General features: G+C 48.6%; 2 protein-coding genes across 14 annotated transcripts in view; one reads left to right on the forward strand and one right to left on the reverse strand.

The window, feature by feature from the left end:
* LOC118656487 (protein BUD31 homolog) overlaps nucleotides 1-19,307 on the forward strand; it is a 54,812-nt gene extending 35,505 nt beyond the window's left edge. For 4 of the 7 annotated variants that reach the window (XM_036309923.1, XM_036309920.1, XM_036309921.1 and 1 more), the window contains 3 exons: nucleotides 6,081-6,203; nucleotides 6,436-6,602; nucleotides 8,094-8,337. In XM_036309923.1, the coding sequence (XP_036165816.1) occupies nucleotides 6,081-6,203; nucleotides 6,436-6,602; nucleotides 8,094-8,144 (341 nt within the window). In that variant the 3' untranslated portion in view covers nucleotides 8,145-8,337. Of the gene's footprint in view, nucleotides 1-6,080; nucleotides 6,204-6,435; nucleotides 6,603-8,093; nucleotides 8,338-19,028 lie in introns of those variants that run through there. The other 3 variants (XM_036309924.1, XM_036309925.1, XM_036309927.1) reach the window with 3 other exon arrangements.
* LOC118656480 (pentatricopeptide repeat-containing protein 1, mitochondrial-like) lies at nucleotides 257-25,460 on the reverse strand. 7 transcript variants are annotated; one of them, XM_036309897.1, is made up of 10 exons: nucleotides 25,327-25,460; nucleotides 24,859-24,975; nucleotides 21,553-22,051; nucleotides 19,692-19,832; nucleotides 16,948-17,166; nucleotides 15,674-15,775; nucleotides 12,556-13,263; nucleotides 11,491-11,607; nucleotides 10,593-10,775; nucleotides 257-2,133 (listed from the first exon to the last, which is right to left on the reverse strand). In XM_036309897.1, exons 3-10 carry the CDS (start codon nucleotides 22,027-22,029, stop codon nucleotides 1,960-1,962), a joined length of 2,121 nt encoding a protein of 706 aa, XP_036165790.1. In that variant the 5' UTR covers nucleotides 22,030-22,051; nucleotides 24,859-24,975; nucleotides 25,327-25,460; the 3' UTR covers nucleotides 257-1,959. The 7 variants fall into 7 exon arrangements, with proteins under 7 accessions (XP_036165790.1, XP_036165787.1, XP_036165792.1 ...); XM_036309894.1 differs by lacking the exon at nucleotides 257-2,133 and adding an exon at nucleotides 7,818-8,896 and having other exon boundaries at nucleotides 25,327-25,459; XM_036309898.1 differs by lacking the exon at nucleotides 257-2,133 and adding an exon at nucleotides 8,753-9,343.
* Between the last annotated feature and the right edge of the window lie 4 nt (nucleotides 25,461-25,464).

The following is a 25,464-nucleotide window of genomic DNA, read 5'->3' on the forward strand; positions in this document are numbered from 1 at the left end:
ACTTTGCCTCTTTTTTTCAAAACCTCTATTAAATACCCAGAACTTGCCCTAACCGGTTTGGCTCAGTGGATAGAGCGTAGGTCTGCGGACTGAAAGGTCCCAGGTTCGATTCCGGTCAAGGGCATGTACCTGGGTTGTGGGCACATCCCTAGTGGGAGATGTGCAGGAGGCAGCTGATTGATGTTTCTCTCTCATCAATATTTCTTACTCTCTATCCCTCTCCCTTCCTTTCTATAAAAAACCAATAAAATATATTTTTTTAAAAAATACCCAGAACTTAAAGTAATCAAGATCATTTGGGGCTGAGCAATTTCTTCCCCAAATAGATCTTTATTCAAAATAAAGGAACTTGGAGAGTGCTATAAGATATGAAATTTAACGAGTCCTTGAAAAAAATCTTCCATTATTAAGGGATAACTTTTGGGGGGAGAGTATTTAGAAGTATATGATTTTCTTTATCTCCAAAAGAAGTATTCTTTGTCCCATTTTTATTTAACCATGTTGCCCTTCAGCATTTCTTTGCTTTCCCACTTTACTTTTACTTCCACTATAAAGAAAGCAGAGTGGATGCCAGGTGGTACCAGACTTGGCTTCAGTGTTGGGCACCATAGGGAGGAAGCTCTGGGGATGTGGCAGACTGGGGAGGGGCAGAGGCTGCTACTTACCTCGAGCCCATTTTACCATTTTGAATACAGGCTGAGCATTTCCAACCCTTCAAGAGAAGCCAGAAATCCAGCTATTTTATTTGAACTCTCCTAATTTAAAATTCAAACATAAAGAAGTATTTTTTGGGAGGAGCCAAACAAAGCCTGCCAGCTTCCATTTTGTAGCCTCCAGTGCAAGTTTTGCCTGTGGAATCTGTGGCAGTGTTTCTAGGCCACGTGTGGCCTTTGGCAAAGAGGCACAAAGCCAGTGGCATTACCAGCCCTGTTCTCTTGATCTGAGGGCCATTAACAGAACCACTCACACTTACTGGAGCAGTTGGCACTGTTACTTAGGAAGGAAAGTTTCTGTTTTCTCTTTGTTTGTCCCCAGTATTTCCTAGCTCAGTACAACTTCTCAGCTCTTCATATGTCTCTTAGCTCATTACTCAAGTTTGTGTATAGCCACTGTTGCCCTGTAAGTCCCCCACAAAAAAGGGACTAAGGGGCAGAGGTGGTGGAAATTATGTGTGGCAGAGGGTTTTATGGGGATTTGACAAAGACATTTTCTCTATGAACTGTAACTGAGACTTGTAAATAACTTTGTTTTTATAAGGACTTTAAACTAGTTGCAAATCGAGCATAACACTTGCATACTAAACATTTAATTAGACTTTTAAATAATAGTACTATAAAAGAAGTGTTGCCAGGTTTTGAAGTTAATGGGCAGTTTTTGACATTAGCAAAGACGTAAAAATGTAAGTCTAGACTATGGCACCATGTCCCCTACCTCTGGCTTCTCATATTCTCATAGTGACGAGACTCCACGTCACCCACCGAAAGCTGCCTTCCCCTTTGTGTGTGAACCTGTACAAAACGATATCCAAGAATGATCACATCTTGCCCTGGCCAGTGGCTCAGTCCACTGGAGCGTCGTCCAGTACACCAAAAGGTTATGGGTTTGATTCCCAGTCTGGGCACACACATAGGTTACAGATTCATGATCACTGGTCAGGGTTTATATGGGAGACAACTGATCAATGTTTCTTTCTCCTTTCTCTCTATTAAAAAGAAAAAAAATTTTTAAAAGGGAAAAAAAGAATATTCACATGATCTTGTGAAAATGGGTCCAAAAAGGGATTTTTAAAATGTAGGTGATGCTATGATTAAAAGATTGAGAGAAGATTCAAAGCATAGGAAGGTTTCACTTCCAGGATGGCGTCATGCTCCCACCTTTCCCCAATGTTCTCATCCAGCCAACTCTACCCAGGTGACCAAATGTCTTCTCCAGTCTTGATGCCACACTAGACTATACCAACTACCTATTGGATGGGCCCCATTTAGATATTTTAAAACATCTCAAACTTAACAGGTCCAGAACTAAATCCTCATTAACCCACCTCAAAGCTGCTTCCCTTCTCAGGCCACACACTGTGGAGCTTTCCTTGATTCCCCTCTTATTCCTATCCAAGCATCGAAGACATCCAGATTCCTACAAAGGGTGGCAGAACAGAGAGGGAAAACTGTTACAAATAAACAATACTTGAGACAGATCAACCAAATACAACATCTGGATGTTGTTTAGATCTTAATTCAGACACATAGTTGTCAACAGATATTTTTGAAGCAATCAATGAAAATTGAACATGGACTTAATATGGGATGATAAACTGGAATAATGGTTGATTTTGTTGGGATATTGGCATTACAGATATTTTTTAAAGTCTAGTATGTAGAGATACATATTTTTTAAACTTTTAAAAATATTTTTTTTATTGATTTTAGAGAGAGAGGAAGTGAGAGGGATAGAGAGAAACATCAATGATGAGAGAGAATCATTGACCCGCTGACTCCTGCATACCCCCTCCTGGGGATTGAGCCTGCAACCTGGACATGTGCCCTGACCTGGAATTGAACCAGTGAACGTTTTGTTCATAGGTCAACGTTCAACTGCTGAGCCCAGTCCCCTCAGCCCTGACAGGGTGGCAGGTATGCAGCTGCCTCCAGAGTCCCCCAGTCTCCTTAGCCCCCCAGCCACCCAGGTCCGGCCCGAGGCACAGACAAACCTCAGATGGTGTCTGCCCAGCCACTCAGGGCCGCCCGAGGCTCAGGTAACCAGGGCCGGCCAAGGCTTGCGCTGCTGGCAGTGGCAGCAGCAGAGGTGTGATGGGGGCGTCGCCTTCCCCTGATTGCCAGGTCGCCTCCCGCCCCTGAGGGCTCCTGGACTGTGAGAGGGGGCAGGCCAGTGAGGGACCCCCCCCCCTCCAGTGCATGAATTTTCATGCACCATGCCTTTAGTCTATAATAATAAAAGCATAATATGCTAATTAGACTGGACATCCTTCCAGATGTCCTTCTGGATGAAGCTGGGGCTGCAGCTGTGGGATCTAGGCAGCCGCCGTGGCTGCGAGGGAAGGATCCCGGCAGCCACCGCAGCTGCTAAGTCCTACTCTTGCATGAATTTCATGCATCAGGCCTCTAGTTTATCTTATAACTGGAAGTTTGTACACTTTTACCATCTTCACCCATTTTGCCCACCTTCCAGCCCACCCACATCCCTTGTTGTTGTTGGGTTTTTTAAATACATTTTTATTGATTTCAGAGAGGAAGGGAGAAGGAGAGAGAGATAGAAACATCAATGATGAGAATCATTGATCGGTTGTCTCCTGCACACCCCCCTACTGGGGATCGACCATGACCTCCTGGTTCAAAGGTCAGCACTCAACCACTGAGCCATGCCAGCTGGACCCCTGGTTTCTTAAGGTCCCTGTTTAGATATCTCCTTTGTGCTTTCTTTGATCATCTGTATAAAATGGCAGTCCCTCCTTTCCCCACTTGCCCTCTGTTACAACTTAACTACTAGGTGTTGATCTGCTTTCCTTCCCTGGAACACAGTGCCAGGGCTTCTCTGTCTTCCCTACTGCTGTATCTTGGGCACCCAGAGCAGGGCTTTCTCCCCATGAGGCACACAGTGTGCTTTTGCTGTGTCCTAGCACCTACATCTTGATTCAATCACAGAAACCATTTGTTGAGCTGAATTATAAATCTTAGGTTTTAAAAATGGCCTCAGCCCTAACTGGTTTGGCTCAGTAGATAGAGCGTTGGCCTGTGGACTGAAGGATCCCAGGTTCGATTCCGGTCAAGGGCATGTACCTTGGATGTGGGCATATCCCCAGTAGGAGGTGTGCAGGAGGCAGCTGATCGATGTGTCTCTCTCATTGATGTTTCTAACTCTCTATACCTCTCCCTTCCTCTCTGTAAAAAATCAATAAAAATATATATATTTTTTTAAAATGGCCTCAAAGTTGGAGAAATGGAGGTATGGTTTGTTGTTTTGTGTTGTTGTTTTTTTTTACCATATCTCACCTTTCTCCTCTGCTCTAAAAACCTAGAGGAGGTGGTAGATAAAGATCAACTTGTAACTAAGAGAATTGTCTGTGGCAGGTGTGAGCTGCTACCCAATCCTATATATATAGATGAAGCAGTTATTTCCTGCAGGCCTGCCATACTATGAACTTTCAGATTAGTCCAATTTTATTTTTCTTTTATCCCTAAAGGATTTTGGTTGGCAATGAAATTAGAGGTACTTTAAAGATGATTAGGATGCCAGTCTGTTGGCCCAGAATTATGTTGAGAAATTATTAGACTGTAGAACTAGGTTTGGAAGGATAAAGACCAGGGTGTTCACAGAGGGTATGTTTGAATTGTTTTGCAATTTATGTAATTAAAAAGGCATTTTAAATTTAAAATAATTATGCCCACAATTATGCTCAGTGGTTGAGCGTCAACCTATGAACTAGAAGATGATGGTTCAATTCCTTGGCCGGGGCACATGTCTGGGTTGCAGGCTCCATCCCCAGTGTGGGGTGTGCAGGAAGCAGCCAATCAATGATTCTCTCTCATCATTGGTGTTTCTCTCCCTCTCTCTCTCTCTCTCTCCCTCCCTCCCTCCCCCTGGAATCAATAAAGATATATTTTTAAAAATATTTTAAATCATGTGGCTTATTCTTTTTGCTTTATTTTTTAAAAATAGCTGTATTAAGATATAAATCATATAATGTAAAATTTGCCCTTTCAGAGTGTTCAAATAAAGGGTGTTTTTAGTATAGTCACAGAGTTGGGCAACCCATCACCACCATCAGTTTCACATTTCATCACCCCGAAAAAATGCATACCCTTTAGTAGTCACACACACACACACACACACACACACACCCCGCCCCCCGGCCATCCAGTTCTAGGCTATCAGTAATCCACTTGCTGTCTCTAAAGACATAGAATCATATGGTAGGTTGGCTTTGGGGACTAGTTTCTTTCATTTAGTGTAATTTGAAAGGTTCACCCAAAAAATTTAAAAAATAAAGATTCATCTATGTTGTAGCATGCATGTCTCAGTACTTCATTCCTTTTTATGACTGAACTAGTGGCCCAGTGCACGGATTCTTGCACATTGAAAGGAAATTATTAGAAGAAATATTTTAATATCACTATTCGCCCTTTATAATAGAAGTGTCAGAGATGAAAAAATATTACTAAAATGTATATGAAAAGAATATATAAATTGATTAATAAATAAACAATAACATGGGACATAATAACAACAAAGACATGATATAAAAACAACACTGATAAAAACAATGACTGATAAATTGATTAAACTTATTCTAATATCTCCCTGTATACCACATTAAGAGTAAAAACACTTTCAGAGTGCTTGACTAATTTCCCTTGTGATGAAATATTTACAACTTCAACTTTATCATCACATGCTCTTCGAACCTGAAAAACAACATATAACTCACCATGTCCCAAAACGGGTTCAGGTAGGAATATTCCTACTCTGTCTAGATTGGGGCCAGTGAGAGCTTTATATGTATCACGCATGCGTGAGTCAACGTTTATTTTTAAATTGCCAGTGCACGTCATATGTACCAGTCAGTCGGATGGTCATATGGTCGGTCACTTAGTCTTTTATATATATATATATTATATCTCATTGTATTGTTTACATTTTATCTGTTTATTAGTTGATGGACACTGGAACTGTCTCTACTTTGTGGCTATTGTGAATAATGCTTCTGTGAACATTCACATACAAGTTTTTGTTTGCATGTGTGTTTCTGATTCTCTTGGGTATATACTCAGGAGTAGAATTGCTAAGTCTTATGGTAACTCTGTTTATCTTCCTGAGGAACTGCCAGATTGTTTTCCACACAGACTGCACTAGTTTACATTCCTATCAGCTGCAAGTGAGGATTCCGATTTCTCCACATCCTATTTGTCTTTTTTTAATTGTGTCTCATTTTTTATTGTAACCACCCTAGTGGGTATAAAGTAGGATTTATTCTTTATTCCTCCTTATTTAAAAACACACACCACTATATCCTGTGCAGAGTAACCCTGCCTGCCAAAATAAATCAAACACCTTTTTCTCCCCAGCTGAAACAGAACCTCATGAGGGAAAGAGGAAAGTGGAATCTCTGTGGCCTATCTTCAGGATCCACCACCAGAAAACCCGCTATATTTTTGACCTCTTCTATAAGCGGAAAGCCATAAGCAGAGGTAATTGGCTAGATTCTCTCTTAGCCTTTCCAACTTGAGTAGCTTTGAGATTTATTTAAGTAATGGCTCTAGTATAGCAACCTCAGCAAGTTTCATGATTTCTCTTACCACTAAAAAAGGGGGGGGGGGGGCAATGTTGGATATTCTATTCAATGAAGAGTAGTGATGGGCCAGGGGTGGGGCAAGCTTTGTTTTACCATGATCTGATGCCCTTTTCCCATCTTTTTGACAGAACTATATGAATATTGTATTAAAGAAGGCTATGCAGACAAAAACCTGATTGCAAAATGGAAAAAGCAGGGTTATGAGAACTTATGCTGCCTGCGGTGCATTCAGACACGAGACACCAATTTTGGGACAAATTGCATTTGCCGGGTTCCCAAAAGCAAGCTGGAAGTGGTAATGTCTCTATCCCTATCATGACTGACTTTTGACTTGATGTCACTGTCACTTCAGAATTCTGTCCTAGTTGACACCAAGAGAGTTTATACTTGTGGGGGCTGGAAATAATTTGGCTGCTGGATGTCCTGCTGGCCATTCCCTCCCACCCCCATCCCAGAAGCCAGTCCCCTCTGTTCAGGAAGCCATGCTAGGCAGTTTGGCAGTAATTGTATTTGCTTTGTCTGGGGGCCAGCCTCAACTCCATCTTTGAGCAAGTTATTGAATTCCATGCCTCACTTACAAAATGGGAGTAATAACATCTACCTCTAAGGTGGTTGGGAGGACTGAGTCAGGGAAGGGTGAGGCAGTCAATAGTACTCACTCTTCAGCTGTGCTTTTTTCCAGGCCTCGGCACTTTAATTACACTATTTTTTCTGTCAGAACTTTTGAGTTACAAACCTCGGAAATGGTGCTGGGTATGCAGTAACTGAGCTGAGAGCACAAGCCCCTCTGAAATGGGGCTACAGGAGGCAGAGAAGTTACTGGGATGTTGGCCATTAGTGGCCTTTGAGTGTAGCCCCTTGGCTGACAGTTGTGGGTCCAGTTGGGAGCTGAAGCCAGATTTTTCATCTTCTGGTTCGGCCTTTCACAGTCACCACAGGGACCCTTTACTCTGCAGACCAGTTAGTTTGTAGTTTCAGCTCTGGGCCAGGGCTTTAGCTCAGTAGGCAGCTGTCTCCCTGAATCATCTGGAAAGTTAAAGACACAGCATTCTGAACAGTGGAAAGTGAACGAGGGCTGCCTCCCCAAGGGAAGGTTCTGGATGTTAGTTTTCTGGGGGCAGAGTGGCAGGAGCTCCTCTGAGACCACCAGGATTCCATGGCAGCGTCTGGTGGGAGGTACTCCCCCAGCCTTATGGTCAGAACAGAGCCTGCTTTGGACTTAGTTTGGTTTCACCATCAGATCTTATTTGCTTAGGTAAGGGTCTTACTCCAAAACAGAGAAAAATAAATATAAACCACTGCTTTGAGGTCTTCTGTCTACTAGACAGGCCCCTGGCCTGGGAGAAAAGACTTCTGCTACTGTACAGATTCAAGTGCATACCATTCTCTCCCCATGGCCTACTGGAAGGTTCCCCAGCCGAGGATCTGAGACCCCTGAACAGTAGGAATTCCCCCCACCCCCTCAGCTCATAGCAGGGTATATCATGCTCACTTTACAGAATAACAAGAGTCACACAGATTTTCCCCTTTTGGGAGAAATGTGTTTAGTTTAATTGGCTTAAATTAAAAGTACAATGAGTTGTAACTTTAGTGTCAACAGCAGCTGTTTCCATTTTCACACAGGAACTGAATTTTTGCCATCCAGAACTGTCATAGAGGAGTGCCCTATAGGGAGTGACTCCCATTGTCAATTTTCTCAGTGGGAGGATTACTACGTGGGGGTGGGGGTGGGGGGATGGGGGAGGAATATGCTTGGGTGCGGTGTCTCAACTATCTTCTGTTGCAGGGCCGGATCATTGAGTGCACACACTGCGGCTGCCGGGGCTGCTCTGGCTGAGGCCCTTGGGCCCTGACCCCTTTCCACCCAGGACTTTGGACTTCTCAGGTTTCTGCCTGTCGTGCCATCCCCTTTCCTGATAGCTCTTCTGGCAGAGCAGTGCCACAGGACCGAGTTGGAGCATGGTCTCTATGTGTGAAGGCTTTGGTGTTCATCAGCTGTGATTTGTAGAAATAAAACTTTTAAACCTTTAGGCCCTGCGATAGTTCTTTACAGAGCCCAGTGGGAGAGCACCAGGCCATTGGGACTCAATCCTGACTCCACCTGCCATGTGACCAGGATCAAGTTCCCTGGGGATGACAACCTCTCAGGTGAAGATGGCCTGAGATGATGTGCCAAAGTGGCCCAAGCTGTGCTGGGATCTGCTGTGAACTAGTCAGGCACCTGGGCCCAGCATTTGTCTTTATACAAAATGCAGCAATTCTTACTCTGGCCAGACCTTGTCCTCATGCTTGAGGCTACACCAGCATGTTCATGTGTCTTTAATATGAAAGGGACTCCTGAAGTTCCCACAAAGCACTGTGAAGGCTGTGCACTTTGTTGGATGGAGATCCTCCTGGGCCTCCTCATCACCTGTCCCCACGGCCTCTGTCCACATCAGCCGCAGAGACAGTGTCTTGGTCCCCCGTGGGCTTGGTTCGGAACTGCTGCCATGGGTGGGGAGTTTCCTCTGCTGGCATCATTTTCAGCCACTGCTTATAATAAGCTCGAAAGCCATCGATCTTCTCCAAGTAGGTGTTTTTCCCTTTGTACTGTAATTGAAAAGCATGGAATTCAAGGATTCAGAGGCGCCACAATTAGAATCACTGTATGCTGCCTACAGCTAATCTCAAACCACAGCAGCTGGCTCAGGCCTCAGGGAAGCCGTGGAAAGGAGAGGGCACAAAAGCTGTTGATAATACCTGAGTATACTCTTGAAAAGCAAAGTTGCTATACCATAAGGCTGACCCAGATTCCCATCTGCGAACAGCCCTTCCTAAATATGTGTTGTTCTCCTATACCCAAGGATGTTACTCCAGCCCCTAGCTAGAATCGCTAGGTCCCATCAACTCTACCTCCACAGTCTGCTGAGTGCTTCTACCTCTGCACAGCCACTGTCTCCCTGGTGACTGTCATCTCAGCACTGCTGCCGTGGCCTCTACAGAGAGGTGGGAAGAAAAGGAGGAAACGAGATGCACCCGGCAGATACCAAAAGAAAGCTGGTGGAGGAATAGACAACAAAAGTACCAGAGATAAACTTACCACATGATGATAAAAGGGTTGATTCAAAAGATTTAACAATTATAAACTTGTATGTATCTAATGTAGCCTCAAAGTACATAAAGCAAAACCTTCACAATCACAAACAGAAATAAGTCCACTCTCATAAGGGAATATGAATATATGATTTCAATACAATAAGCTTTAAGTACTTAGGTAGTCTGGGGACTGCTGACAACCTGAGAAGAACCTTAGTGGGCCCTATACCACAGGGTGAAGAGACAACCTACTAACTAGATATCTGCAACATGCAACCAACAAGACTAGTATCCAGAATATATAAAGAACTCAGAAATCGATAAGACTAAACCAACTGCTCAAAGGCACACAGCTATGTCCTCTGCCTGACATACTGTTCCCTGCTATCACTAATTCTTCCTGTGCCTTCAGTGGCATTCAAGCATCACACCTGCACAGCTGTCCCTGACCCCATGCCTCCATGGTGGAGCTTGGTGTGTCCTTGCCAACTTTTCTCCCTACCCATTGGGATGGTGCTTCTCAGGTTAAATCCGTGGCACACGGTCTGACTCAGTAGGCCTAAAATCTGAACCCTCAGATTCTGATATCCTCAGAACAGCAGACAGAAATGGCCGTTACAGAACAGATTCTATCACTGCCCTACTGCCGCCCCCTTTCACTTGACAACAGTCCGTATTGGGTACAGGCAGAGGGCAGGTACCAGGGATCCAGGTGAGCAAGGCAGAGACAGTCTCCACCTCTAGGGTCTTAGAATTTCATGAAGGGGAGAGTCACACATAATTATAAGCTGTGAAACATGGTGAAAAGAAATAATGCTTTATGTAATGGGAAGGGAGGCAGTCAGCTGAGTATCCTCTAAGAGCTGAGATCTTTCTACAAAATGAGATGGAGCCAGTTATGGGAAAAAGCAGAGGGAGTCTATTTAAGGCAGAGAGAATGCAAAAAGCCTGAGGCAGGAAAAAGGCTGGTGTTATCTAGAAAAGACAGAAGTACAATCGGACTGACAGAGTGAACAAAGGGAAGAGTGGCCTGAGATGAAAGCCATGTGGAGGAGGGACTTGCAAGCTGTGGTCTGAGTTTGGGATTTTTCCTAAGGGTAGCCACTGACAACTTAAAGCAAGGGAATACCAATCCCAGAAGGCCAGAACCAGGGGTGGGAGTGACACTGGCTAAGGTGACAACGGGCACATTAGAGCTTGGGGCACATACCCGGTCAAAGGTGGGTGGGTACTGGGCTGCAAACTCCAGTTGGCGGATGATGACTTCATTCACTGGAACTCTGTTCTGCCTCATGTCCTTCAGGATGTTGATGAGATAGGTGTAGTCCAGCTTCTTGAGGGCCGCATTGATGAGGGTGCTGTAGATGTGGGTGTTGGGGGTCATCTGGGATTTCTGGAATATCACAGACATACAATCAGTGAGATGACGGTGATTGTTGGAGGAAAGGCTGCTGCAGCATGTCCAGCTTGGTGAACTACCCTGCCAGTCAAGTCTGCTCTGCAGACTAGTGACCTGGGACAAGAAGGGCAGGCCCTCCAAAAGGAAAGCACAGATGCCCCACTCTGAGGCTCCATCCCACACGGCTCAGTACCTTACCCTCAGTCCTGAAGAATGTGGAGAGAGAGTACTGCTCTCAGAGATCAACGGACTCAGGCAGGAGACCACCTCCTCAGTTCTTGGCTGTTTACTGTACCCCCTGAGCCCCAACCCAAGAATTCTGCTACATCCCTGCTCTCTATTCTCCAAAGTGTTGGGGCCAAGATCTGTCCCCACCCCTCAATCTCACCCCACTGCCACTGCTTTCAAGATTGTAACATCCCTGCTCTCAATGCCCATTCCTGCAGCAGCTCACCAGGGTCTACTTTCTCCCAAATTGGGCCAATGATCATTCTACCCTTGAAGCTAGAATGACCCCACTCTCCCTCCCCCACCCCCACAATTTATTCTACCCAACCAGCTCCCCATAATTCTGCTTTCTATAAGTACACCTTGCAGAGGCCTGGGAGGTTTGGGAGGACGCCCACTTCCTGCCACCCAGATTTCTTCCTGAGCACCCCCAGAGTGCTCCTCAGCACCATGGGTCCTGCCCAGGCCTGGGCTCACTCACCTTCATGTCTGCCAGCAGCTGCAGACCATCCTGTGGTCTACGGCATCCAATGGCCAAATTGCAGAATGTCTGTAAGTTGGGGACAATTCCCCTCTTTGCCAGGACTGGCAGCAGCGCCTATGGGAATAGACATGGCATCACCATAAGCTGTACCCCACCAGCCCTGGCAAAAGCTTTGTCTGTCAAAGCCCTTGGCTAGATGCTGGAGACCCAAGGGGTAGAGCTTTGCTTCAAGGCCTCAGGCTCCCTCTGCTGGCCACAGTGGGCACTGGCCTCAGCCTATTATTCAAGGACCCAGGGTCTGGTCCAGCCACCTCCCCAGAATTCAGCTGTTCCACAAGTACACCTTGCATTCTAGATTGCCTGTCTCCAATATGCTGTCCCTTCTCCCTGAATGCCCTTCATACTCCTGTCCCTCTCTACTTCTCTGTTGGCCATCCATCCCTGCACTTGGACTTTCAATGTCCATGGAGTACCAGAGGCCTTAGGGGCTCATGGTCCGGTGTTCCAGGGTGGGACACGCCGACAACAGTGTGGTAAGTGCTGGCTGAGCTGGAGAAGGTTCCACAGAGGGGCTCTATCCTATCTAGCTTATCTAGAGAAAGGTGCACTCTGCACTGTGAGCCTCAAGGCAGAGGCTGTCTTTGTCATCTTTGATGTTCACAAGTGCCCAGGTTAGTACTCTGGCAAAAAAAAAAGGCATCACATAGAAACGTCATATGAATGGAGGGCCCCAGTGTCCTCATCAGTGAAGTGGGTGTCAGTAAACAAATGGAGCTCTTAGAACAGCATCTGGCGCAGAGTAAGTGTGAAGTCAGTGAGGTGAGGTGGCTGAAGGGTAGGGATACTCAGGAGCCACCAGCCACCAATCTGTGACTCCCTGAAGAGGCCTGGGAAGGTAGCTCGCTCGATTCCCAGCTTTTCACCCGAGCCCAGGCCCAGAACAGGGGCTCTGGAACTGGATGACACACCTGGCAGGGAAGACAGTCTCACAGTCGGAAGGTCAGAGGAGGGAGGGGGAAGGAGGGCTCCAGAGCAGAGTCCTGCGCCTGCCTCCACACTCACCTTTGCCCCCTCCAGATCACCCAGCTTGCTCTTCTTCCTCATCAGAGTGTTGAAGAATGTCACATCGGCCTCCACCTGGTATGTGTCCAGGACAGTCAGCAGTGAGAACTCGGCAGGGCTCCCAGGATCTACCACCTCAGCCAGAAGCGTGAGGGTTTTGATGTCAGGCCGGAGTCCGTGCTCTGCCATCTTGCCCAGGAAGCCCTCCAGGCCCCCCATCAAAGCCAGCCTGTCTGCTGACGTGGTCACGGTCCCAAAGGAGACCACAGCCGGGGGGACTGGCCCCAGAGTCAGGAGGTTAGTCTCCAGCTCCTGGGGAGACGGCTCCGAGGCCACAGAGGCAAGGGCCACAGTGTGATCAGGATCCACTTTGGTTTCCATCTCAGGCTGGGCCTTGCTGAGGACTCTGTCCTCCTGAGGCTCTGAAGGCCTTTCAAGTGTCTGAGAAGGTTCCAGAAACAACTGTCTCTCCAGGGTCTCCACGTGCAGCCTGGCTGACATGCTGTCAACCGTCCCAGCCTGGGCTTTCCTCCTTGCCTGCCGCCCACCTGCCCGGGGCTGGAGCAGCACCATCTCTTCCCTGGGTCTCAGGAGCAGCTCTGAGGCTACTTCTGGGTCCCCCAGGCCGCAGTCCCGAGCTGCCCCCAGCAGCAGGTTGTAGCCATGCCGCTTTGGCTGGAGCCCCAGACGCAGCATTTGCCTCCACACCTGCCAGGGAGAAACAAGCCTCAGCTCCATGCTCCCTCTCAGGAGGGAGAAGGGACTGAGCCAGCAACCAGCTGGCAAACACAACGGGTGCAGGAAGGACTAAGCATGATTCCACTCCAGGCTCTGGGCAAGAACATGGGAATTCCACGGGAAACTTCAGGGGATTATCACTCCCTTCCTCTTTAGCTCACCCCAAACTGTTCTGTTTCATCCTTCTGCCCTCTCTCAGGGCCCCTGTACCAGGGAACAGACTTCTCCCTAGGCCTCTGCCCACTTCTGTACTCCCTTGGGGGTGGACGGCCAGAGAAGCTAGGTTATGGAAGAGTCTAGGCCAGCTGTGGGCAAACTACGGCCCGCGGGCCAGATCCGGCCCGTTTGAAATGAATAAAACTCAAAAAAAAAAAGGCCGTACCCTTTTATGTATGTAATGATGTTTACTTTGAATTTATATTAGTTCACACAAACACTCCATCCATGCTTTTGTTCCGGCCCTCCGGTCCAGTTTAAGAACCCATTGTGGCCCTCGAGTCAAAAAGTTTGCCCACCCCTGGTCTAGGCCAACTTAAGGATTGGATTCAGCTGCACTCCCTGAGTGCCTACTGTGTGCCCTGCCCCAGGCAGCTTTCTCACACTTGAGAGCGTAAGCCAGGTGTGGGTGGTGGGGGACTTAGCCAGGTTGTGGGCCTAGGCAGCCCCATTTCCTCATGAAATGAGATCATTTTCATCCCCACAGCACAGTGTCTAGTATGCTGTGTGTTCTCCAAAAAGCTGTGATGTCTGGGTGACTGACACCAAGAGGGCACCACATGGGCTCAAGGTATCACTTGCTCCTCTTTTTTTTAAAAAAAATATATTTTATTGATTTTTTACAGAGAGGAAGGGAGAGAGATAGAGAGTTAGAAACATCGATGAGAGAGAAACATCGATCAGCTGCCTCCTGCACATCTCCCACTAGGGATGTGCCCGCAACCCAGGTACATGCCCTTGACCGGAATCGAACCTGGGACCTTTCAGTCCGCAGGCTGACGCTCTATCCACTGAGCCAAAACAAGTTTCGGCACTTGCTCCTCTTTTTATGCTCCGGTGAAAGCCACACTCAGTGGACCTAGAGCTCTGACTTCTGTCCTCATCAGGGACCCCTGTGCAGGTGAGGCAGGGGCTGGTCAGGCCCAGATGGGCACATCTAGCAAGAAGGCTGCTATCCACCAGTCAGGGTCTTGAGGAGGGCAAGGGTCTTGGCAGGCACCTCCTCAGGGAATGCTGACAGAGTGAGTTTCAGCAGGGACACAGACCCTATCCCATGGTTGCAGAATTCTGACTCTAGAGTCAGATGAACCTCAGTTCCAATCCCAGCTCACTGCTTAGTGGCTGTGGGACCTAAGACAAGTTACACAAGAAGCCTCAGTTTCCTTATCTATAGAACGAGGCTACTGGTGCCTAGCTCAAGCAGTTTAATAAATACAAGACACTGTGCATAGCTGTTAGTACTACAGACTGTTTCTAACTAGAACAGATCTAGGCCAAGGAGAGGGAAGACCTAGGCCTTGGTTGGTTTTCACTATAAAACTTGCTGATGGCCAGAGGATGGCCGGTGGCCACTCCTTCCAGCGAGTCTGCATCGGAGGGGAACGGGCAAGCATTTGGTCCAAGGCTGTCTCAGATCACTAGGGCTTGAACTCTGTGTGGACCAACTGCCTGGAGATCCTGATGAAATGCTGATCTGGATGCAGTGTGTGTGTTATGTTTGCGGGGGGGGGTGGGGGGGCGGTCTGTGACCCTGGCAAGTCCCAGGTAAGGTTAATGCTGCTGGTCTGAGGGCTACCCTTGAAGTAGGAGGGCTCTAGGTGAGCTGCCAGTCCTTCTCTACCTGGAGGAGCTAGCACAGCTGTGGTACCACTGCTAATACTGCCTACCCAGTTGATGAGAGGAGTTCTTCCTGGGATTAGAGCAGCATGTCTCAACATTGATGTCTGTGAGACTCTCCCAGAACTTCATGCAACTCCTGGGGTTCCCCTGCAGAGAGGCTGAGGGGGTGGCTGTGAGATATGGTTGAGCAAGTACCCCAGGTACATGTGCTGCACGGACCATAGCTTGGTAGATGCAGGCCGGCTGCACAGAAGGCTGCCGAGCAGAGTAGGAGACCAGGAGCTGGCTGTGCCCTCACTCTCAGCAGCCATGCCACCACCGCCTCCTAGGGCTCCTCTCCCTGCCATCTGTAAAATGGGGTGGGGCAGGTGAGCACTGTGCTCTGGGAAGACCAAACTATGGCAAATATAAAAACACCCAGCCCAGGGCAGTAGCAGGAGCTCAAGAAATGCACAAAGGATCATCGTTTGCACCGGACACAAGGGCACAGAGTGGGGGTGGTGGGGGCAGGAAAGGCAGGAAGGCAGAGTCAGGAGGGACAGACCTGCAAGGCGTGTCGGAAGCCTGTCTTCTTGTCCTGGATGCAGCCCACGAGCAAGTAGCTGAAGGTCTCCTCTGTGACCACATGTCCTTTGTGAACAATTTCCTAGGGGAGGGAATGAGGAGCTCCTGTTGGGAACCTGTGGCAGAGCCCAGACCCGCCCACTGGGTCTGGCTCAGGACAGACATTCCTGGGGCAGGTCCAAGTCTGCACATTGTGAAGAGGCTCAGAACCAGCTCCTGAGCTGTCCAACTGCTGCCTGCACTTCTCCTCCTCTCTTTCCCAGCTGCTCCTATCACTTCTGTGCACCCCTCTGCAAAGACCACCCCAGTGGTCACTTTTAGCCCCTGTACTGGAAACTGAATTGCAAACCCCATAATTCTGCCTCTCCAGCAGGGCAGGCTCACTCCAGGTAACAGACCCAGGGACTGACCAAAGGCTGCTCTGTACCACACGGTGCCTGGACAGTCCACCAGGTCCCCTTACCTGGAATGGGCAGGTGGGACCTTGCTATGTGTGGTGAGGAAAAGCAGTCAGGTCACTCTGGGTAGAAGGTAAGAACAGAGTGAAAAACGCCTGAGGGAAGAGTGTGAGGACAAGGCTGCCAAGGGCATGCTGAGACCTGACACTGCCCTAGTCCTCCTGAGGTTTGATTGTGGGGACCTAGAGCCTTCTCTGCTTCCCACAAGGCTGTTTCAGTGTTAACTCACATCTGTCCCACTTCCTGGCAAGCTGAGCAAGCACACCTATCACCCGCTCATGGTATTCCATACTCAAGCCCTGTATTGGTCTCCTCTGTAAAGTGGAAATTGAAAACCTTCTTATGGGGCTGCTGAGGAAGACAAGAAGCTACAAGTCAAAGCTCTAATGCAGACAAGCCCATGTTCAGCACTCCCATGCCTCCACTCACCCATTTCCCTCGAAGCCTCACGGCGCCCTGGTACTAGGGCTTGGGCTCCCACTACTCCTTCTACGCAGGAGGCCCTCCCCGGTGAGCAGGCTCATCTTTAGTGCTATGAGGCCACGCTCCCTGTGGCACCATCAAGTCCGACACAGCTGTGCACAGACCCCCCTGTCTTCATGGGGTTAAGGGCCTGTCTGACCAAGGCCTCTGAGGTCAGGGTCTCGTCAGATTTATCTGTGAACCCCAGAGCCCAGCACGGGGCCTGTCTCATTGGTCTCTGAACCTTCCTGTGAGGGACACAGATGGCCACAGCCTCACACCCGCTACATGGGACAGGTCCCAAGTGGGAGGCAGGGAGGAAGGGCATCCCCACCTTGAATACATCGAGGCACATCCTAAGGTCTGCACACTTGGCTGCCACCTTCAGCAAGGCGTGATATGTTTTCAAGTTGAGCTGGAAGTTTCTGGCCTGGAGCTGCTGCCGTAGCTTTAGGGCACTCTGCAGAGCGGAGTCCTTCCAGGGGGACTCGGCGCAGACATTGAACAGGGCTGTATAGGTGGCATCAGAGGGCTCCAGGTCCCGCTTTTTCATCTGTGGAGATGGGGAGAAACTTAGAGGCAACTCTAGGGTCAGCTGGACACACAAGTGACAGGCCCCCAAAGGACACCAGAGGGGACTCCATCACTGCATCAAACAGGCCTGGGAGCAGGGTCTGCACGAAGGCAGAGCTGAGCGACACATCAGGGCTCGGCTTTCCAAACCCAACTCAGCCACAGCGACTCTGAAAACCGACCCCGCATCCCAGTTACGCCAAACGAGAAACGGTCCTCCCCAGGGCGCTCACCAGCTCACCCTCGGCCTGAGGTGCTTTAAGCAGGGTCTTCCTGATGCTCTCACCGTCTGGCCAACCAGGTCACCCTGACCGTTAAGGGGCCTGGGGTGGATCTGCTCTGGGAAAGGGTGGGAGGTAGCAATCAAAGCCCCACTGCAATGCTGACTAACTGAACAGTGGTGGGCACGTTAGCGCCTCACTGAAAAACATAGGAATGACACTGTCACCTTGAAAGGTGTTGCAAGGGTTGGGTAGAAGAGTGACCCCCAGACCAGTAGCGGCCAGGAGCACGTTACAACACAAACTCCCTGCGGAGTCACAAACCCCAGGCTGGGCCACCACTGTGCTCACGAAGCCCTCCAGTGACTGAACTGGTAAAGTCGAGCGCTCACTGTTCCCAGATGAGGGCCACCTGCCAAGGACAGGCATGGCGCCGCTGCGGAGGGGTGTGAAGAGCCCTACCCCAGGGGTAACCTTGGGCAAAGTACTCCATCTCTCCAGGCCTCGGCTTCCTCATCGGAAAAATGGAGACGGTGATCCCGACTCGAGGATGACAGCAATTGATATGTACTCACACTGTCGACAGATATGTACTAAGAACTCACTGCGAGTCAGGCACTGGCTACCAGTGGTTACCAGGACAGATACAGCCTGTCTCACTGAGCCTACACTCCAGAGGGTGAGGCACACACCAGACAAGTAAGCAGCCAACAGCTGTAGTGAGTGCTGTGAAGGACGCCCACAGAACAGGCTGGAAAGGGAAAAATAGTACTTCGCGGTGGGGAAACCTGGCAAATACCACGTCACCAAGTGCCCACGGCAAATGTCTCCTGCGGTAAGTCATGGTGATGTTGTGAAGACCTTATATAAGAAGGGCACGTCACCTCTGCGATATTCTTCCCCCAAACCCATAACCCTAGTCTCAGCATGAGAATGTACAAATTCTCAAATGAGGGACATTCTACAAACCCCCTGGCCAGTACTACTCAAAACTGTCATGACCAGGAGAAACAAGGAACCTCAGATATGTCACGGATTGGAGGAGTCAGTATGGAAACTGGATTGGATCAGAAACAGAACGGTTATCAGTGGAAAACTGGTGATATCCAGATACAGTTCTGGAGTTTAGTTAACAACAATGAACTATGAACTAACAGTGGTTTCTTAGTTTTGACAAATGTACCATCTAATGTAAGATGTTAACATGGCGGGGGGGGGGGGGGGGCGGAGTATTTGAGAACTTTCTATATTATCTTTGCAACTTTTCTATAAATCTAAAATTATTCTAAAATAAAATGATTATGGGGGGTGGGCAGCAGCAAAGTAATAAAAAATAGCTAAGATTAAATAGAATGGCTTGGGCTTCTCTGAGGAGGTGACGTGTGGGAAGTCACTTAAGGATCCTCCAAATGTAAGTGCTGCTAAGGACTCTTAACCAAGAGCCACAATAAATGTGCTCCCACCCCACCCCCTTCACTTAGTACCTGAGTGCTTTTCTGCTGGCTAGGTGATCAGGGCAGCCAGCCTGTTGTTTTTCTATGCCAAGACATTTAATCAGGTCTTTTAAAGAATATTCACTTTATCATTTGTAAGTATAATTCCTTCCCCTTGCTCCCACTAGAGATGATCAGGCCTGGAGTAGGAGTGTTCCAAACGACAAGACTAAGGCTCCCAAGAATCCTTGCTGGAGTAAGGGATGTCCCAGCTTCTGGATGCAGGAGAAGATGGGATCACTGCTGCTAGAGTCCACTGCTCTTTCCTGACTCACAAAGGAAATAGTTTCTCGGTTCTGAGAATAACAAATACGATACACCCCAGAGGAGGGTGAATGTAAAGTAAAACCATGTTCTAAGAGAATAAAAGCCCTTGTTCAAAGGACCAACTTTGAAAAAATAAAAAAGGGACCAATTTTGAAAGAAAGGTGTGCGCGCGCATGTGTGTGTGTGTGTGTGTGCGTGTGTGTGTGTGTGTGTGTGTGGTGGGGGTGGGCATGTGAAGAGAGGGACGAGAGAAAAGGAACACAAACTGGGAAATGGAAAAAGCAGAGGATCGGTGGGGCCTCCATGGCCAGGCAGATGCTGGAGGACTTCCCATGTGATCTCATGTAATTATCCAAGATCATCTCCATTTACAGATGATGGACCTGAGGCCGAGGAGGTTAAATCAACTGCCCAGAGTCATGTGCTAGCAGGTGACTCATTCAGGATCAGCACCCAGCTCTTTTTGGTCCCTAAACCCATGCTCTTTAGAGTCTTGCCCCTGCCACCCCTTTGCCCCCACTCACATCGTTGTAGAGCTGGAAAGCCTTCTTCAGGTAGCCAGCCCGCCCACAGCCCCCAATCAGCACCGTGTAGTTGCACTCAAGGGGCTGGAGTCGCTCCTCCTTCAGCATCTGCCTCTCAAACAGGTCCAGGGCCTCAGCCAGCTGGGGGAGGAAGAAGGGAACAATGAAGGGGGTTCAGGGTGGCCTCAGAGACTCTCCGCAGAGGGAGGGAGTTTGAGATTGTGGGACCCTCCCTGAGCCCAAGACCAGGCCTGCCCAAAAGCTAAATACCGCCCTGGGCCTCTGCCACCAGCCTCTTGGTCCCTGTGCTCTGCAGCATGGCAGCTTTGTGTAGCCAGGAAGGAAAGCCCACTGGACGCCCACCACCTATGGAAACTCTCCACCCCACCCCGACAGCCTCCTGAGACGGTGTAGAACGACAGCCTTGAGTGACCAGCTTCCTCCAACTACAAACTCCCTTGGCCCACAGCTGTCTTTGACCCAGCCCCACCCCTAAGCCATTCCCCTTTAAATCCTGGGTTCACTCCTTTACTCCTTATTTTTTCATCCATTAATTCAACCAGTAGTTACTGAGTCCTCTATGCCAGGCAAGATCTATTTGCTGGGGATAAAGCTGAGAACAAGAGGGGGCTCCCTCTTGGTGTTCATCCTCTAGTCTGAAAAGACAGACACCAAATGAGATAACTAAGAGAAATATATAGTAGGTCAAGTGGTGACACGTGCTATGAACAAAAATGAAGCAGTAAGTGCCAGAGGGTGTGGGAGGTTCAGTTTTAGATACGATAGCCAAGCAGAGCCTCAGAAGGTGACGGGTACGTAAAGATGTGAAGGAGGTGAGGGAAGGAGCCACATAGCTATCAGGGAACAGCCAGTGCAGGAGTCTGCCTGGGAGCTGGAGGACTGCAGTAGGTAAGCGAGGAATGAGGGCGGCAAGGTAAGGGGAGGGATGAAGGGGTGATGGTGGCAGATCTTTCAGGCTTCATAAGCCATTGTAAGGACTCTGCTTCTCTGTATTTCTCAACTTTTCATTTCAAAAACGTCCAAAAATACACAAAATGGAGAACAGTGCTAACTACAATGATGAGCGTTTGGCCAATCTTGTTTCATCTATACTCTGCACTCCCCCTATAAACAGAATTTTTAAAAGCAAATTCAGGACATCCTATCATTCCATTCATAAAATCGTCAATACATACCTCTAAGAGAACTTCACACACAAACAGAATGTCATTGCCGAGACCTAAGAAAGTGAACATCTTCAATGTCACTGAATATATTAGGAGTTTTGGAGGGAGGAGTAACAATAACTGCTTTCTGCTTTAACAGGATGGCTCTGTGTTAGAGTGGCATCCAGGCAGGAGACGGCAAGAGTGGCGGGGAGACCTGTGACAGGTGTAAGGGGGCAAAGAGAAGGCTAGGCCTGGGCCTTCAGCAGCGATGTTGTGAGAAGTGTTAGGATTGGCAACATTTTGAAATTAGAGCTGGTGAGAGAAAAGGAAGTTAGAAATGACCTGAAGTCATTTTGCCTGGGCAGATGGAATAATGGGGTTGCCATTTAGTGAGATGAAGAAAGTGTAGGGAAAACAAGGTTGGGAATGAAAATTTCAGGCCAATGTGGGTAAGTGTAAGGGAGATGCTGAGGAGGTAGCTGGATACACAGATCAGGAGCCCACGAGAAGGTCAGGCTGCAGTGAGGAGGGGTCACCTGGTACAGCATCCAGGGTGAGCGAAGACTGAGGAGAAAATAGCCCTGAGCACCCAAACCTTTAGGACTGAAAAGGTAAGGCAGGCCCTCACACAAAAAAACTGAGCTACCAGGGATGTAAGAGCCAGGAGCAGCAGAACCCAAAGGTTCCCTCACCTTTCCTTCCTTGATCAGGCGTTTGCACTGAAAGAAGTACCAGTAAGGGGTGTTTCTTCGGCCCTGCCATGATTTTGGCTCCAGCTCCCGTTCATCATCTTCTTCATCTTGCTCCCTGAGCCGTAGGTTATACAGCTGGGCCGTCGATTTGCGGAACATTCTCCGGGAGGAGTATTTATCGGAGAGAGTCCCAAAACTCTCTTCCTCCTCTTCCTCCTGGGTGGCCATGGGGCTGGGCTGGCGTGGGTCAGAGCTGAGGCTGCGAATGTTCTTCTGGCTCCCCTGGTTGAGGGGCAGCTGAGAGAGGGAGCTGCTGAAGGCTGCTGGTATTGGCCCGGTCAGTCCCATGGACCTCAGCCACACAGGCCCTTCCCTACCTCCTGCCCACCTGGCTCTGAGAGGGTCAAGGTGTTGTAGGATGGACAGTCCCAGGGGGCGGGGGCTGGAGAAGAGCCGGGCAAGTCTCACCAGGTCCATCTCTGGCTTTTACCTCCAGGGCCTGGCATAGGTCAGAAAAACAATGAAGTCAACTCAGGTTCATAACCCAAAAAGGCAGAAAGAAGACAGAGAAGTGGTTACAAGCATGAGCCCTGAGGTTAGAAAGCGTAGGTTCTGCCAAACAACCGTCCATGAGTCCTGCTCTGGCATCAGTCTCCTCACCTGTAAACCGGGGTTAACGATAACGTCACTCACAGCACTGTTTGAATGAGGTCTCAGATACATAGCATGCAACACAGTTTTGGCACAATAGGCACTCAATAGCTATAAGCTAGTGATATTATCAAGCTACTAGTGGCCCGGTGCACAAATTCATGCACATTGAAAGGAAACTAGTTTGAAGAAATATTATAATATCGCTATTTGCCCTTTCTCCATAATAGAAGTGTCACGATTGACAAAGACAGATGGAAACACACGCATGTGACTGGTGCCAGCAAGAGCTTTATATCTATAATAAAAGTGTAATATGCTAATTAGACCAGATGACCTACTGGACGAAGCCCAGAGGCGGGGGCTGAGGCAGAGATGGCCGCCGCGGCGTAGGGGGCCAAGGCATCCGCAGCAGCAGCGGGGGACCAACCCCATTGCACGAATTTCATGCATCGGGCCTCTAGTATATAAACTTGCTTAATTAGACCTGCTTTCTGATGTAGCTAAACTTTTTCCAGCCCAGTGAAGCACCCCAACTTCTTTCAGGTAATTGTCAGCAACACAGCAGTAAATATCAACACAAAGCAGATTACTATTGTAGATCACGCAGGGAGAACAAAGGGTAAAATATTTAACTGCAGCAGTGTTTGACTATATTCTGTGCAGTGAGAAAACCTGAAGTCATTTTCAAGGTCCACCATTTCTTCTTTTCAATCAGGTCAAGTTTCTAAGCTTTCTAAAACTCTGTTTTCCGGCTAATCAAAAGAAAATAGGATTCCACCGAGTCTCCTATTTACCTACTCCAGGACTTCTGTGAGGATCAAATGAGATGAGGCCCAGGAAAACACTTCACAGATATTTGGTTAAAGTGTGAAATGTTTGCACCTGGCTATAAAGCAAGTCGTGTTCCTGGGCTGAACAAACTGCAAGGAGGCTAGTCGCTAGGGAGAGGAAGCCGGGCATTGCTACATGATGTCATTACCCAGACGGTGGGACACTTAGCATATCAGCCTTTTATACAGAGAGATGATCTAAGAGCACAGGTGCGGAAATGAGAGCCGAGTTTGAGACCTGAACAGAGTTGTGTGACTGTAACCATTACTTGACCTTTCTGTGCCTCAATTTCTTCAGCTGCAAGATGAGGATAACCCCACTCACCTTACCACAAGGTGATAAAGATTAAATGAGGTGTTTTCAGGACAATGTCTAGCATTTAATAAATGTTCAAAAATTACAGCTATCATTTATTATTAGGGGGGGAAATGTTGGTATTTTGGGTCTATGCCCAGGAAAGATAATTCAAGCACTTCTTTTCTACAAAAAGTTGTGGACAAATGGGCTAGTTGTGGACAAAAGTGCTGTCCAATGTGGTAGCCACTGGCCACATGTGGCTACTGAACACAGAACGTGGCTATGAAGATGAGCTAGAGGTATAAAGTACACACCAAATTTCAAAGACTTTGTACCAAAAAAATGTAAAACACACAATTATTTTATAAGATGAAATGTTAATCTTTTAGATGCACTGGGCTAACGAAATGTTAATAGTAATTTCACAATTTCTTTTTGCTTTCTTTAATGTGGCTACTTGAACATTTAAAATTACATATGCGCTCACACTATATTGTTATTGGACAGTGCTAGGCTAGAGGTCCTGCTCTGCATACTTGAAACTCTTTCATAAAAAATATCCAAATAACCAGCATGAAAAAATGTTAAGGTCTAGTTATATCAGATGACCATTGGAAAGACGTGAGAGGTGAGGGCAGATTGAACAGATTCATAACTGAGGCCCAGGGCGGGGAGGGACTTGCTGGGGGCCCTGCAGCAGAGCTGTGGGCCGGCCTGGTCAGCTTCCCAACTGGGCTGGCTTTGAGCCCCCAGCTCAACCCTGGCGGCCGCACTCACTGCCCCTCTGGCCTGTCCCCCTGGGATCCCCGGCTCCTGTGAGGGTCAAATCGGACAACCTCTCTTGACCAGCACCCTAGTGACACCAGTGCAGAGGACCTTTATCATTCCGTGTCTGCTGAGGCCTGAAACTCAATAAAAACAAATGTGAAGCCCTAGCCGGTTTGGCTCAGTGGATAGAGCGTTGGCCTATGGACTGGAGCAGGGGTCCTCAAACTACGGCCCTATGTGCAGTGTGCATAGGAATTTGTTCATAGTTTTCTTTTTTAACTATAGTCCGGCCCTCCAATGGTCTGAGGGACAGTGAACTGGCCCCTGTTTAAAAAGTTTGAGGACCCCTGGGAGGGTCCCAGGTTCGATTCTGGTCAAGGGCATGTACCTTGGTTGGGGGCACATCCCCAGTAGGGGGTGTGCAGGAGGCAGCTGATTGATGTTTCTAACTCTCTATCTCCCTTCCTCTCTGTAAAAAATAAATAAAATATATTTTAAAAAATGTGAACACATATGTAATTTTAAATTTTCAACCACATTAAATAAAGTGTTTACCTGCATTAAGTGAAATATATGGGTTTACAAAAAATATATCGAAATAGGTGTGAAATGTTTTAAAAACAAACTTATCTGTAGTAGTATATATGCTTCTTTTCAACATACTAAAGAACAAGACCCTGTCATGTCAAAGAGCAATGATGGAAATAGCTTGCAGGTGGTAGCTGCAGACACTCTGTCATTTCCACTCGTCCCCACCTGACACCACGACTCGGTTTTGGTCACTGCTGACACTGCACGTCCGTCAGAGAAGAAAACGCCGCTTCCCGCAGAGACGATGAAGGTGTAATTTTCTTCCAGCCCAAGTCCATGACCCTGCCAGGCGAATACCTGAGTTACAGATACGCCGCCGCTGTCCTCCCTCGGAGGACCCGACACTCCCCGGGGCCGCAGGCCACCCCGACCCCTCCACGCGGGCCTTTAGATCCCCGGCTTCCTCGCCGGACGCCCCCCCCCCCGGCTCAACCGGGCCTGTTCCGGTCCGGATCCCGGGCTCCAGCGAGGGTCAAATAGGAGCTCGCTCCGAGTCCGGCCCCAGGAACGCGCGCCTGGCGTCCGCATCGACCCCGCGGGGATCCGCGTCCCCGCCTCGCCTCTCAGCGCCTCGCACCATCCCCCCACACGCACCGCCCGCCTCCCACGCCCCCGGAGCGCGCCCCGGCCGACCTCCTGCAGGCGCAGTCTGCGGCGCGAACGCCCGGCGCGTGGCTACAAGTTGGACGGGCGTTCGGCGGGCAGCTAGTCGGGCCTAGCGGAGCGGGCCGTACTCCGCGCTCGATTGCTCGGGTCTGAGCAGGCGCGGGC

Source organism: Myotis myotis, unplaced genomic scaffold (assembly GCF_014108235.1).
Source record: "Myotis myotis isolate mMyoMyo1 unplaced genomic scaffold, mMyoMyo1.p scaffold_m19_p_5, whole genome shotgun sequence".
NCBI lineage: Eukaryota > Metazoa > Chordata > Mammalia > Chiroptera > Vespertilionidae > Myotis > Myotis myotis.

Coding starts and splice junctions, on each gene's coding strand:
- LOC118656480 (XM_036309894.1), bottom strand. CDS start 22,029: ATGGACCTGGTGAGACTTGCCCGGCTCTTCTCCAGCCCCCGCCCCCTG. Junction 17,167..19,691: donor CTTTCCAGCTCTACAACGAT/GTGAGTGGGGGC, acceptor CCATCTCCACAG/ATGAAAAAGCGGGACCTGGA. Junction 15,776..16,947: donor TGTGCCTCGATGTATTCAAG/GTGGGGATGCCC, acceptor TCCCTCCCCTAG/GAAATTGTTCACAAAGGACA.